Source organism: Aulonocara stuartgranti (genome assembly GCF_965226115.1).
Source record: "Aulonocara stuartgranti genome assembly, chromosome: 7".
Classification (NCBI taxonomy): domain Eukaryota; kingdom Metazoa; phylum Chordata; class Actinopteri; order Cichliformes; family Cichlidae; genus Aulonocara; species Aulonocara stuartgranti.
Genome location: NC_138945.1, coordinates 5,632,091 through 5,648,305, shown reverse-complemented (window position 1 = coordinate 5,648,305; position 16,215 = coordinate 5,632,091). Strand labels below are relative to the sequence as shown.

The 16,215-nt window shown below is 40.6% G+C and overlaps 1 protein-coding gene across 2 annotated transcripts in view; it reads right to left on the bottom strand.

The window, feature by feature from the left end:
• The window catches only part of far1 (fatty acyl CoA reductase 1), a 30,810-nt gene extending 16,896 nt beyond the window's left edge, over nucleotides 1-13,914 (bottom strand). For both annotated transcript variants that reach the window (XM_082542299.1, XM_082542300.1), the window contains exons 1-2: nucleotides 13,756-13,914; nucleotides 875-976 (exon numbers count right to left, since the gene is read on the bottom strand). In XM_082542299.1, the coding sequence (XP_082398425.1) occupies nucleotides 875-946 (72 nt within the window). In that variant the 5' untranslated portion in view covers nucleotides 947-976; nucleotides 13,756-13,914. The remainder of the gene's footprint in view (nucleotides 1-874; nucleotides 977-13,755) is intronic.
• Nucleotides 13,915-16,215: the final 2,301 nt, after the last annotated feature.

Here is a 16,215-nt window from a genome sequence, read left to right as displayed (position 1 = left end):
GGTCTGTCACATGCAAGTTGAATGTGTTAACCACTACATGGTGGTTGACTAAGAGGCCTTCTGACTCTCCTCTAACAGCTTAAGTAAAGTGGAAGTAAGAAATTCAGGACATGACTCTTATCATCACCATGACTGCTATACAGTCACAAACCAAAAGCAGCTTAGAAATTGAATCCAATAAGCCCTAACAAACCAAAAAACTCAAACACTGTATATCATTCCAAACATATATATACACTACTAATGTGCAACATTTTTATTAACCATATAAAAACACAGTGATAATAAAAAGATCACATTCGAAAACGCTGAAAGATGTTTGAAGTTGGAACTTGAGATTTGCAATGCATTATGGGTTGAGTAATCATTTTCCTCTTGCCAAAAATTAGTTCTGTACACATTCTTGCACTTTTGCCTTCTTCCGGTTCCCTTTATTTTGAGGACCCAAATCAAACATTTTTGACTCACAGCTGCTCGGCTTGGTTTGACGCTTAAATCTTTTATATAAAAGTTGCGATGCGTCACTGGAGGAAATTAATGAGAAACTCACTTCTGGAACCAGAGCCTTTTAAAATGAGTGGTCACTGCTGAGCTCTATATTGCAAAATAGTAGCTGACAATAGAATTCGATGTGTTTGCATCATCACAAAACTGCAACACTGCAGTTCACTGGATGGCTGCAGTTGTGCAGAGACGTTCCAGCTGATGGAGAGTCATCGTGTGTGCCACTTCACTTTAACATACAACTCAAGTCAAGTGTGTGTAACATGCTTCAGACTGGAAACTCTCCAGATAGCCACTTTAAAGATTACCAAAGTTCATATTGCTGGGCTCAGTCCTGCTGGCTGCTAGATGATGAAAACCACAACTGTACCTTGCCCATGAAGCCGGTCGCTCCGGAGATCAGCACGTTTTTTCCTGCATAGTATTCTGGGATGTTCACCATGATGTCTGCAGTCTCTCAATACCACACGACCTGCACAGACAAGATAAGAAAAAGATAAGTAAAATAAAATAAAGCTGTGTTCCAAGGACAGTGAAGTCCTACACAGACTCACATTTGAGGAACTTCAAGGTTGCCAAACCTGTTTTGTGCAAAATTTTAAATCAGCCTGTAACATCCGCTTCATTCTGAAAACACACCACACCAGGAAATGCTGCAAACATGAAAGTGATTCTGCACTTTAAAATCTAACTTCATTTTAAAGTCTCCAACATAGCAATGTGTAAAGTTTTTAAACATGCCTGTGCTTTTCTAAACTGGTTTGAAGTAGGTTTAGCTGGAGAACGGCAGCTGTAACTGAACCAGTCTGTATCCACAGCTTGACTGGGAGGGTTTCCCAGTTATTTTAGTATGTTTTGATTATTTAATGCTAAAAATAAGAACATGGTGGCTTCATCAATTATACAACTCTTTAAAGTAGAGACCAATTAAATGGTTTTCTTACTATAAATCAAAAGGAAGTAGTTGGACCTGGACAATTTTATATATTAGGAAAACAAAAGTCCAAAGCGCACAACTTTGCTGTCCTTGAAAGACCTCCAAATATGCAAATATAACTTTAACAAGCTGAATAATTTCCATGAAGTATAGGAACAGTATTGTTTATTTTTAGAATAGTGCTGTAATACCACTAACAAGGATTTCCCCAAGAACATAATGGTTCACAGTGAGTTTCTGACAAAATAATGAATTGATAACTGCATGTTATTTTATGTATTTACTCATTTTTTAAATGCACCAAATTATTAAATGATAATCCAAATATGAAACAAGTGTTCTGTGGCCTGGCTTATAAAACACAAACGCACACAAAATCAAATCAGCTGTCGATTGCAGCTCTAAACCCAAGTCTGCAAACACTGCAGTAGACAAAGCACTTTGATGTGTGTCAACTTTATCAGTCGCATTATTGGCTTTTATGAAGAATGACACCGTCCAGCTGATAACTGGCCACTAGGATAGATATTTCACATAATCATTAACGCAGGTGGTTTTCTCCCGTCGGCTGACTGGAGCCGATTATTGTACGGCACCGTTACAGAAATCCAAATCCTTCTCCAGTTTTACTATTAGGGTGTTGTACTGCTAGAACTTTATACCGTGCAGCGTGTCTGAAAGTGGCTTTCAGAACAAACTGCATTATTGTGAATATAATTCATATGATTTTATTTATTATGAAGCATTTTTAGTTGTGTGCATCGGTCTGCCTGTGTGATAACACACAGTAGCTGGCTTTAAATGAGATCAGAAGGTCAACACCGCAAGCTTCCCTAATTTCCACTGGGAAAATGATATATTTAGAGTGATGATAGGTCCATTCAACCAATAAACACACAAAATATAAGAAACTAATGTTTGGAAAGCTATTACAATTTTCTATTAGACTTATGTATACTCTAAGCCATTCATCCATCCTTACAGGAACAACAACCATGCAAATCGTTATCATGGTCTGCTCGTACTGACTTTATCTTTTATCCTTTCCTCTGAGCAGTTTCCGCCAGATCCAGAGTTATTTCTTTGCATTAAATGGCTTTCTAAAATTATTACAAAAATACACATAGCTGCAAATATAAACTGCAGGTTTCAGATTATCTCAGGTTGTTTAACCACTGTAGATTAAAGTGTATAAAGTTTTAAAAAAAGGGGGTAAACTAAGATTCCATGTTAGCTATCCAGCTCTTTTGTTCACATTGACAGTGCTAAAGGGCGATTCCGTGGTCATTCATGTTTGCATTTTGGCGCTATCGCCACTAGGGATGGCTATCGTTTAGGTTTTATCCGATACCAGTACCAAACTGGTACTTTTGAAACGGTGCTGGTGCTTAAACGGTGCTCGAACCGGTGCTTAAAGAATGGAGAACACAAAATTGGTCCAAAAACCATGTCCAGCTGTTTTTAGTAAAAAGATAACGATGTTAGACTTTTCTGCAGCTATGGGGCATATATGGTATCGCTCTTGGCTGGAAGCAGTGCTTAATCAATGGAAAAAACAAACTTTGTCCAAAAACCTCTCATGTTTAGCTGTTTTCCACTTTTTCTTTGGTCATTTTAGCCTTTTTGGCCAGGATGAAGGGAGTATCTGCCATCAAACAAGAAGACAGCCGCATGTAACTACGACGGTGTTTGCTAGTTCACCTTACATGCACCTTACACCTTACATGCATTAATGCATTAACTAACGTGGTTAGCCTACTCAACGTAAATTACACACGAACAACATTAAGCTACTCGCCCAGAGAAGAATGGCTGCTGCCATCATCATCCGTCATCATTTCTGCTACACTGGCAGGGCTAGGGGCCAGGACTCTACTCTTCGGGTTCTTGGGGGATGTTGCTAACTCCGGGTCCGATAACAGGCACCACACCCGCAGTAGATGTGCACGGTGTGGGGTCTCGCAGCAAGCTATCAAATACGGCGCATTTCTCGGCTTTTAACAAAATGCTATACGTCGCCAGGTGTTTCATCAGATTCGAGGTGTTACCTCCTTTGCACAGTATCACAGTATCACCTTAAAGCACTTGTTGCAGGCTGCTGAGTTTGCATATTTTGCTGTGAAGTACAGCCAGACTTTGACCGCTTCGGGCATTTTTAATCTGTAGCTCTGCTCTAAAAGAACATACGTACCTGGGCCCGCCTACTACGCTCGCAAAGGTAAAATGATTGGCTGGAATCCAAATTGTATGACATCTAAGGGAAAATTTTTTTAAAAAGCACCGAAATGTGCGCTGCTTTTCGGTCTGGTTACTACCGTTTACCCATCCCTAATCTACTGGTACCCATCCCTAATCGCCACACACGTAGTTACAGTTAAACTGGTTATTCAGGTTTGCACTGTCAGACTAGGACGGGGGTGGGCAACATCCTCCTCTATCTCGGTGTTGCCCGAGGAGAAATTGTAGCTCTACACTCTCCTATCTTAGTTTCCTTTCAGTTGTTATATAAAAGGTTTAAATTATACTCCAAGCATCTGGTAAACATTACAGATCGCTTTACAGGAGTCTCATTTCTAAACCAGATGGCTGGTTGCTTGAGAAAACAGCACATCACGACATGCAGCATAAACTGATTTATTACTTGAAAACTAGACACCAAGTCAAGGGCTACATTGACACCTTATTTTCATTGTCAGCTGGTGGAAAAATCCTGGTGGGCACAACGCTCACTGAATGCAAAGAGCCACTGCCACCAGCCTGAAGACTTAAACTGTCAGTGAATTCTGCTGCGATGCAGAGTAATAGCTCATACACAGCAGATGATTAAAAATATCAAACAAACATTAACTCTGGACACTGATTGCATAACTTTTGCTAACACGGTACTGCAGCTGCTGGGCTCTGGAGCTCATATGGACTGATGTGAGGAACAACTCCCCAGGTCCCACTGCTGTAGACGCTCCGTGGATCCCTGGCCAGTGCTGCAGATGCACAGTTTGCTGCATCACATCTTGTGCCAAGTGCCAAGCTCCAGCTGTACATCTGTCTGATCCCTGCTGCAACTAGGACCAAGTTTCACTGTGTGAGCGCAAAACAGCACTCACACCAGAAAGAGATTATAAAAGATCTTTATTATAAATATCTATATTATAAAAACAGATATTTTAGTCTGATATAGCTTGTGGGTTATACTGGGCCTGAGACTGACCTTATTAAAAACATCACACAATGCCCATAATGTGACTGGCCTCCAAACTCAACTGAAAGGGGAGAGAAAGACTAGCTTAGACTAAACGCTGACAGGAAGCATGGTTCAAAAACTAGTTCTGTCAGGACCAATTTGGTCAAAAGTATTGTTACTGCATCTGCAATCATTTCTATAGCATGGTATTGCTCTGACCCCAAGTGATAAGTGGAAAGCTGAAAGGGGCATTCACACCATGTAACGTCCATGAAATTCAGCAGCTTGAAGCAATAACAGGGAAAATACGTTTTAATAACAGTAAAATACAAAAAAAAACCAAACTAGGATTTAAACATGCAAGAATAAGAAATTTATTCCTTACTAATACGTTATTAGTAAGGAAAACTGTACAGAATATTAAAAATGCCACATTGAAAGGCCCACTAATGGGAGTAAATGACAACACTATTTGACATGAACCGAGCTTGATTATCTATTGTAGTGACCAACTGTCAGGGTAAGGCAAGCGGGAGCACATTAAGTCAGAAATAGCATGAAATGGAGAAGCTGGGGAAATTTGCCAACGGGATACACAAAAGGGTCTCAGCTGAGCCATCAGCTGATGTTACAATCAGCCTATCAGGACTGCGTGAACTCCATGAACTTTCAGAACCAAGGTTAAATTAAATTTTCGGTTTCAATATGGAAAATTGAAGCCGCTTGTCTCTTATCTTCTATTCAGCAAACCCAAACATCAGGTGTAGTTTATTAAACCTTTAGTCTGCACTCTAGACTATTATTCTCCCACCGTCTCAAACTCTACGTAAGATTTTATTGATAAGGTTATCCGATCATTCCCACGATGAATCTTACGATACGGAAAACACAAGCAGAAGAGGCACCGTCGCTTTGTGTGCATTTCTGTCATTTATCTACTTTTAGGATCCGTCTTCTTTCTGAGCTGATCCACAAGGTTCCAAATATGCAAGTGGGCTGTGCTCTTGCTGAGCAGTTTAACAATTTGCACAAACTTCAGTTTACACATTAATATTAAGAAAAAAAAATTAGCTTAAACATGTTTCAAGGAAGAAAACCAAAACAAAAAACACCCACAAAAGCTGTCAATGCAGGAGGTCATTTGGGGAGGAAGTTGGGCTCGAGAGGCTGGAGCGTGTGCACGATGTCCGTGACACACCTAAACCCACTGGCAGTAAAAGTGGATGACACAAATGTGAAGCTATTTGACCGGCCAGCTACTGTTGTCATCTTTCACTTGTTGCTGACAGTAGTTGGCTTACCCCACAAAGCTAAGTCTGCCTTTTGAAGAAAACGAGCACCAGAATGTCAAGTTATTTAAAATGGTCACAGAACAGCCAACTGCTGGCTTCCTACGCCAGATTTCTTTTTTCTGTTTTGGAGAGGGTCAAAGTATCAAGTATCTGCATCAAGTTAAGAACACACATATCTGTGAGAGGATTATTTTGGATCAAAAGAGCAGAGGTAATGGGGACAACATAACTGCAGGTGTCCAGCAGAACAAACTCTTCAAACTCACACTGCAGAGCAACTTCGAAAACAGCAGTGTCACAGCTAAACTAAGGAGGACGTACATATGCTTAAACTGGATTATCATATGAATTAAAGTGTGTGGAAAATGTATTACATAACACTAAGATGGGTCAAACCAGTGGCCAGAAAAACAAAGTACCAGCTAAAGAACAGGAGCCAACAGGATCAGTATTCAATCATGCAAAGGTTATACAGGCCACAGAGTTTAGAAAGTCAGGAGGTGTGTCAGCCTACTCATCCTGGCATTTAAACCGCAAACATGCAAGACAATTATTCACATCACGCTGCTGTGTTATGGTGCTTTAATAACCAAGACTAGAACAACAAGCCAGCTGTATTAAACCCCCAGGTGCCTTCTGCAAGCATTTATTAATTCTGCTGTAGCTGTAGATTTGCCCCTTGTTTGTGTCTGTGTGCGAATAACCATCCTTCTAGTTTTTCTTGCTTTGTGTTTAGGGCCCTTGAAGGATCTGCAACATAAAAACTAAAGAGTGTTTAAGTGCCTGAGTAAAACCAAGTGATTTTACAAACCAGTAAATGTGGGCTATTCCACATTTAACTGTAAATGGTCAATGCAAAGCACCTCCTGAAAGATGAACACAAATGACCATGCTGATCATTGAATCGATCACTCATGTAGTGCAATCTGCAGCTAGTTACTGCACTCACTGATTCACTACATGCCTAAATTATCATTTGAATTTAGCAGTATATCCAGCAGCCAGTTTTTGTATACATTTTGCATGGTAGCCGACAGTTTGTAGGAGGGGGGGGGGGATTAAAAAATTTTTATGTCGAAGTCTGACCTTCAAAGTAGGGCTGGGCCATATTATACCGTTCACGGTAATACCGGTATAATGTTAGGCAACGATAGGAAAATGAAATATCGCGATAGAATGGGAGTAAAACGCGCATGCGCAGTGCCTTTGTTTTCATACGCACATGGCCGATTGTTGAGTGAAACAGATGAACCAGAATTGGTTTGTAAAAATGGTGCAACTTCCGTGATGTGGAACTGGTTTGGTGTTTGTCCGTCAGATACACAACAAAGCACATTTTTTTGCAGAACATGCAAGCGGCCGTTCTAAGATGCTCTTAAATCTGGGAGTAATCTGGGTCCTAAACTCTGTCCACTTCAGGTCAAACAACACTGCAGCATCACTTAGAGTTAAAAACTGTCTAAATTCTTTCATCTTTAATAAAACGATCAGCATTGCTGCTTTACCAGGTGTAACTATAAAGTTTAACTTCCAGGCATCCATGAAAACAAAAGTTATTACATTTAACGGAGTTAGAAGTTAGCAGGAAGCTAGCGGAAGTTAGCTCGCTAGTTTCGCTAGTTACCTAAGCATGATATTGCATGTTCTGACTTAGAGATTTCTGAAAAAAATCAAACGTACAGCTCTGCTATCACTTCCAACATAGATGAAGACAGGAAACTAAACAGCAGTGACGTTTGTAGGGTTACTGAAGTTTGGCTAGCTGGTATATAATGATGTGCTACGTGATCGCTAGCGACACAGCTATGTTAGCATAACATAAACAGTGAAGCTGGAGGACGAACACTAACACTTTTCCACTTATAAAAGTTAACGTGAAGGTTCTTCATGGTTAGAGACAAATGCAATCGCATGGCAGGATGCTGTAAACGGACCAAACTTCAGTCAGGAGAACAACTGAGACAATCCATCCACAATACGAGGTTAGTCATTAATATACTGCAACAACATGGGAATAGAGCAGCTACCAGAGAATTCAACATTAATGAATCAATGGTACAGAAGTGGAGGAAGCAAGAAGAATGAGTTTAATAAAGTTTGATTTATCTGACTGCTTTGTTTCGCTTAATGTGCCTTATAATCCCGTGCACCTTATGGTCCGAAAAATGCGTACTGCACACTGCAGTTTAATGTTGCAAAGCACCTCTTTTTGACTTCAGTGGATATTATACATGGTTATGCTCAGGATATGTCAGCCCATTTCTACTGGAAATGCCTTTTGGTTAAACTTTCAGCAAGGAATTTGCATTTGCACTGTTACATTTTTATAAAGCTTTAATGTACATAAAAACCAGCTTCTTGTTTAAGTGAAAATAAATGGAAGGTTGTCTTTTTGCGCTAGTAATGTTGTGGAGTTGTATTTTGTCTCGCATCAATTATATCGTCGGTTATATCGTTATCGCAAATTTTCAAATATATATCGTGATAAATATTTTTGGCCATATCGCCCTGCTCTACTTCAAAGCACCTTCAAACTCTAAAGTCAACCAGCACAGACTAACCACTCAAAGCAGCAGTTGGCAAAGAAGTCGATTGTTGAGTGTGGTGGAGTGTAGCTTCACTTCCTCGTGAAACATAACCTGACAGCCGGTAAAACAGGTCATTGTTGTGTGGAGTTCTCTCACCAATGCTGGTGACGCCAACACTTTGAAGAGTTTCATATTACAAAGTCAGGTGACTGTTGTTTTGGTGCTATACAAATAAAACTACATAGAACATGTTCTATATGCCACATAAATATAAAACAATGATTCTTGTAAGTGGCTTAAGTCCTTGCTGCTACTAATAGGTCCTGTCTGCTTGGGGGCATGCCTGCCACCGTCCACTGCAAGTAAAGGGCAAACCACACGGGCCTAGGCACTGCTCAGTGACCACCTGCCAGTGGTTGTCTCATATTCTGGTTTGCTTTGCACTTTTGTAAGTGTTTTCAGAAGAGTCAGAATCAACAATCACAAGGTTTATGGTGCTCTTTGTGAGCGATTCCACCTAGCATTAGACACCAACCTCCAGCAACCACTCCCCAAGTGGTTGAGGAGTAATTGAGGTGTAATTTTACAGTCACTTTTTGGCATCCAACCTGTTGGTTTCTCAAAAATAAAGACGCAAATCCCCATCCACTATACTAAAACTGTCATTTTTTTTTTTAATTTTATTTTTTTTAGTTCACCCAGCTCTATTGAAAAAAACATTATCAAAGTGGCAGTATAGAATGATAGACCAAAATATAGACAAATACCAGCATGTGCCCACTTATAAATGGTATTTATAAGGATAAAAACCCCACCAGAGCCTACCTGGAAGCACTGCATGCCTCTTTTGGCCAATATATCCAGGGTTGGAGGAGGACAAACTTTTTTGGCTAATAGCAAGAATTGCTGTGAAGCTGCTTCACAGGCAGGAATCTAGTAATGCTCATGTTTCCTTGTGGTGCCTGGTCTATGATTATAGAGATGAGATAATTGAGAAAAACAAACAAGATGTGATTGTGAAGAAAAACAGGAGTGCAGGGGAGAGAGGGGAGGCATGTCTCTTAGCCTGACCAAAAAACAAACAAACAAAAAAGGATCATGCATGCATTAACCCCTTTAAAGCTGCAGAGAAAGTGTGCACATCACAGGAAAAAAAAAGAAAAAAAAAAAAAAAAGACCCTGGAACAAAAGACTGTAAAAGCTTTCTCTCCCCGAACATATCTAGCATCCCACATACAGCTGCCCTTGAAAACTCATCAGCCTACACTGAAATACTCCCTCAAATCGTGTGTCTTGATGTGAATGAACAGAAAGCTCTGTCCCTGGATGTAGCCTTGCAGGGCCTGCTAAGGCGTTTGATCAAATGTTTGTGAAAGAGCTACTGAAGCCTACAGGCAGGCAGGCAGACAGCAAGTTGATCCCTGATGCTTCACTCTAAATAATTGATCAAATGCATTATAATGCCCCAACTGGGCACCTGTGGCTGAGGTTTAATTGTTTACAGACAGAGGAAGTCTAAGCTTTTGACAAATGCTCTCAGAGGAACAATCCACACCTGACTGATGTGAAACCCCACCTAATACCAAACAAGTGGGAGAGCGATAGATCTTTGAATTAAATGATAAAGCGTTACAGACACTAAAATGTATATATATTCACAACACTAATCTAACCAAACTCAAAGATATTAGAGATGATAATAATAAAAATGTCATGATATGAAATGGTAATTCACTTTATTCATGCTTGAATCCTTAAAGATCCTTGCTTTAAATTTAATGAGAAAATCCTTTAGCGTTGCGATGGGTAGCCAACAAACGCTATAGTTTAATACATGTTTCACACGTTTGATCATGCTTTTATTGAAAGTGTGTTGACTGTATTATCTTTGGGTTTGTAACAGCCTCTGAGGCACAGAAAAAGGCAATTAAAAAGATGGTAACAATAGCTGGTAGGTTGTTGGGAATTGGATTACCAAGCTTAAAAAGCATTTATAAAGCAGCAAGGCAAATAATATTGTGATTGATGGGAGGCTTAATCCTCAGGCCATCAAATTTCTTAACAAATGAAACACGTAATTTGTCCAATTGGTTCTGGTTAAAATTATCCATGCGATGCAATGATAGTCAAAGTATTTGTATATTGTGTGCTTTCTGTCTTATGTTGATGTGATGCAATCAAATATCCAGACGAGGACAGATCTACCTACATTACACTGGGCTTAAGTTATTGAGTTTTGCTTTAGGATGCTGTAATGCAAGTCTGTGGCAACTACAAAACTTAACTGGTACAAAGAGAAGACAACACTTCGCTCCCGTTTAAGCTCAGCTGCACTGGTAAAGTTAAAAATTGTGTTTTCAACGCTCTCTGTGCATCAGACTATATAGCACTTATATTACAAGTCTGTTAACTTTGTATTATGACTAAAGGTCACTGAGGTAATCACCCAAAGAGTCCTTTGTGTGTCTTTTCTCTCTTATTCTCCATTTGTGGAATTTTTCATATATTTGTTCTCCTTTTGTAATGTTAACATTTTCTTTGTAATTTATTCATTTAATTCTGATTAGAGATTCTCTTTTTCCATTTCAGTTGCACTTGATTTCCCTGTAACTGTTCTATTTACCACATTTTATGTAGATTTTGCGGTTCAATTTTGTTTCACACGCTTAAACGTTAATACATTTGTTTCAAACGGAAAGTACTTTCAGTTAGCTCTCATTTTTGAATGTGCTAAATAAAATTTAGAGTAATACATTTAAATTAATTCAATTGAATTCATTTATATAACACCAAATAACAGCAAGAGTTGCCTCAAGGCACTTTATATTGTAAGGTAGTTCCAACAATAATACAGAGAAAACCCCAACCATCACAGGATCACCTATGAGCACGCACTTGGCAACAGGGGGAAGGAAGAATTCCCCTTTAACAGGAAAAAACCTCCAGCAGAACCAGGCTCAGGGGGTGGGGTGGGGCATCTATTGTGACTGGTTAGTGGTGAGGGGAGGAAGACAGAACAAAAGTCACACTGTAGAAGAGAGCCAGAGAATAATAACTAATGATTAAATGCAGTGTGGTGTATAAACACTGTGAGCAAAAAGATGCAAATTAAAGAAAAGAAAGTGCATCATGGGAAGCCCCCAGAGGCCTAAGCCTTCTGCAACTTATCTAAGGGACGGTCATCTGATCCAGCCCTATGATCTTTATCAAAAAAGGAAAGTTAAAAAGCTAATCTTAAAAACAGAGGGTTTCTGAATGGCCTGAAAGCTGATGCTCCCTCTTCTTGAAAGTAGTAATGAGTGAAGACTTAAGATTTAAGTAGGATACTTCCCCACACTAAAGACAGAATCATAAACTGATGCAAAAAGTAACAAAACAAACACACATCTCATGTGCAAAACATCTTCGGTGAGGACCCCCCCCCCCCCCATTCCCCGGAGTCTCCAGGCTTAAGCGAAACCTGGACACATGCAATTCATAGCCTGGTGTTTGCAGAAGACAACTGAAATAAAAACAATATCTCAGGCCAGTGTGACGACAACTTTAATCCTGTGCGTACATTTTTTAAAGCCCTTTACAACATCTTGAAAGCACCAGTTTAACGTCCAGTCTTCCGATTAGTTAACTGGTTTATGTGTTTGCATTTCTGACTGCATGTTTTTACACTTGAAGATGGACAACTGGGGTTAACATCGTTTTATTACATGGACAACATTTCTGGTGCTCCTTGGCAGTGCATTTTTCCTTAGCTAGCCAACAAATGAGCAACCACAAACAAACAAACAAACAAACAAACAAACAAAAAAAAAAAAAAAAAAAGGAAAGGATAGCTGGCTTCCCCTTTTGAAAAAGAGAAGTAAAACAAAGGCAAGTAAAGATTTAGCAGAAGTTTGTTTGCTAACAAACATACTTGATTTTATGATGTTGCACAAGTTATCTTGCAAGAGGGTGAGACTGCAGAGATGCGGAATGAAGCTTAACTGATAGAAACCCATTTTGTTTTTTCCATCTGACTTTTTGATTGTGTAGTAGCATCAATATCTCCAACTGACACCATCCTGGTCCCGTTTTTAAATGAAGATTCTACTAAATGTGCTTAATTGCAACTTTCAGTGATTTATACTGAACACAGATGTTGCGATAAAGAGGTTTGCCTTGCCATTTTGTTGCTGCTAGGCAGGTTTTTTAAGAATGTGTTCGTAGAGGTAGTGCAACTACCGGGGGGGGGAATCATGAATCACTTGCTCGCTCTCTGGGGAGGCCAACAAGCATGCGTTGACTTAAAGTCCTGCAGGTGCAAATGCCAACAATGTGCTTATTCCAGTCAAAATCAACTTCCTGCCTGTAATTGTTGACAAAGCACAGCCATCTATGTACTAGTATTGCAGGTTAACTTAGTTTCAAACTAAGTATGCCAACCAAGTGGGAACAGAGCCAAATCCTAGAGCACTTAATAAACATTTTACACATGTGTGTGTTAATCATTGAGAGACAAACCTCTTCTGAAAGTTTATATTTGTAGGAGACCTCAGAAATATCTCTGAGGGGAAAAAATTCAATAAACCCTCTGATGATTGCAACAATTCCATTTTCTTTCAGTCAGCATGTCACCATAATCATCGTGATGAAGTAATTCTTTGAGATTTTACCTAAGCCAGTGTGTGTAATTAGAAAAAGCGTGAAAGAGGAGGGGGAATAAAAAAAGGCAGACTCCATTAGGTAGAGTGAGCAGTGGAGCCCGTGATTCTCATTACACACAGCTGCCTCAAATCATTATCACGGTCACCACTCACTCTCCATTTGCACAGTAGGCGACGATTAAACCGACCACGCAGACTAATGTTTGGCTGTGACTGCCTTTAATGTGATTAGTAGCAGAATCTGCGAGGAAATTAGAAGGTGTGCGCCTCAGCTAGAGCCTCGCCACAAATTAAGAGTCTCCTGTGCTGCTGAAGTAGTTCCCCCTTCCTCGTTTAAGTAGTAAAAACGAGGAAGAGTGGCCACCCCACAAGAAATGCTGCACGAGTTTCGCGGTGGCTGGCTGCCACGTTTGTGCGCGATGTGCGAGAAATGCCAGCAGAGTCGCAGCTGGTCCTCATATCTGCGTAATTTGTTGGAGTTGCGCTACAGAAGCCTCGAGCCACCCCTCTCTTCTCTGTGTCGCATCTCTGCCTACACGTTGACAGCCTGTCGCACGGGCACTTGAAGCTCTGAAACCCCGCTTACAGTTACAGGAGCACGAGCATACACGGACAGAGACGCACACAGGGGCGCGCGCGTGTCTCCACAAGGCGATTTGAAGCGTGTACGTACCAGAAATGTCGGCGCTTTTCCTCCCGGCGTGAAAACTTAGGAGAGAGTGTTGAAGTGAGGCGGGAAGCGAAAAGTAGCGAGTACCGCTACGAAAGACTGAGTGGAGCCCCAGCAGGAAGCCAGCGGAATAAATGAACCCCGTGACGTCAGGGACAGCGGTCTCGCGCACAGATAGGAAGAAGATGAGGTCTCACTCCTACCTGTTTCAACTACTCGGCCTACGGAGACACGAAAAGACTTTCGACTGAGACTTTTCTCCTAATTATGACTTACTATCGTTTAATTATGAGACAGAGGTCATTATTACCTGAGGCAAAACCTGCAAGGCTTTCTAAGCCTTAAATCATCAATTTATTAGGACATCACGTTCACAGTAACACTTTCGTAGAAACTGGAAGTATCCTCGTGGTACGTTAGATGAAGAAAAATGGCAGTAGCTAGGACTAAATAAGTTTTCTGTGCAAAACCTTTTGTTGTTTCAGCACCGTTGGTGTGAAACCACTTCATCAAATTTGCATCTTTAACATAGCAAAAGTGGGCGGAGTAAGCATCAAACAGTTCACCCTGAAAAGCATGGGCTGAGGAAAAGGAGACACAATCAGGTCATAACATTTTTGTAACTAGCGCATTTCTCAGGCGTGGGCAGTTAATTTCCCCAAGGGGCCTCGTGAGAAACTGGGACTGTTGTGGAGGGCTGCATCAAAACACAGAGCCCAGTTCAGCTCATATTAATGTTATCCTCCTTACTGTATGAGCTCATTGCTGAGGCCCTCCACAGCAGTCCTATTTCTCATCTGGCCCCTTGGGAAAATTAGTTCCTTGATAGAAACTGAAATATGATGTACTGCTGCAACAAAAACGGCAAAAGTGTGCAATCATATTTCTATTTTTGGAAATGGGTTTAATTGGTCCCATTCACTGAACCAGTGATGAGGTGGATAGGATGGTTTTAAAAGGATTAGATAATTTAAAAAAAAAAAAGTGGCATGTAGATGGGTGGTTCCCAGACTGCAAACACTATACTAGCTACATGTAGTTACATGTCTCCACTCTGGGTCACATGGCACACCTAACAAAGGCAGGTACTTTGAAATTCCTCACCCTGCCCAGTGAGGAAGGAAGCAGGGCCATTAAAAAGCCATGGAAGTTGTTCTAAAAGTGAGGAAAAGTAACATTATGCTGTCGTAGGCTGTCGATTTCATCGAGCCTCTTATTCCTAATGTAAATGCAAAACTCACACCAGTGTATAAGTACACTGCTCAGAAAATTAAAAGAATGCTCTGAAAACACATCAGATCGCAACTGGATAAAGAAAAAAAAGATTATTCTGCATATCTATACTGATATGTACTGGGTAATGTGATATGAATGAAAGGATACCACATCGTTTGATGGAAAAGAAAATGATCAGCCTATAAAGGGCTGAAATCAAAGAGAAAAAATGATGTGGCAGGCTAATCCATTTTGCCAAAATTTTATAGTAGCAGCTAAAAATGGTACTCAATAGATTGTATGTCCCCCAGGTGTTTGTATGCATGTGTGACAATGTCAGGGCATGCTTCTAATGAGACGATAGATGATGTCCTGGGGATCCTCTCCCAGATCTGGACCAGCATCACTGAACTCTTGGACAGTCTGAGGTGCGACCTGGTGGGGTTGGATACTACGAAACATATTGTTCCAGAGTGTTCTGTTGGATTTAGGACAGGCGTCTGAGGGCCACTCAGTGGTAGTAATTCCTTCATCCTCCAGGACTTGTGTGTATACTCTGGACTGGACGGTGGTCTGTCTGATGTGCAGTGCAGGAGTCTGTACTGTCTCCATTCCTGTTCACCCTGTAAACCTCAGACTTTCAGTACAACGCCTGGTCATGCCAACTAACGAGATAATATGACAAAGTGTTGGAGTGCTTGGAAGTATTAGTGACGAGCATAAGAAAGAATACAGAGCATTAGTTGGTAATTTGTGGAGTGGCCTGAAAGGAATCATCTGGTTATGTGTGTGAATAAGAACAGAAACGATGACTGACTTCAACAGGAAGAGGACAGCTCTATGACCCGTGTCTATCCTGACACAGGATGCTGATGTAATGTTTGAGTACAAGCACTGGGGCCTCCACATTAACAACTGACTGAACTGCAACACCAACACAGATACTGTGTATTTCCTATGAAGCTGAGAGTCTTGTGTGTGTGCAGTAAAATTGAGATTTTCCATTAGTCATGTATGCAGAGTGCAGTGTGCTGGAGCTGGTGACACTGTGGACTCTCATCTCTCTCCCTCTTTTCTCCTCTTAAAGCAGACAGTGTTCTGAAACTTTTAAAGCTCTGCAGAAAGACTTGAGAACTGTTGCGCAGCACCACTTAAAAAAATTACTCCTTGGAAGCACAATATGAAAAAAAGAGGGATGTCTTGAGACATTTGGACACTAACCTCTGTCATATGTGGTCATTGTTAAAT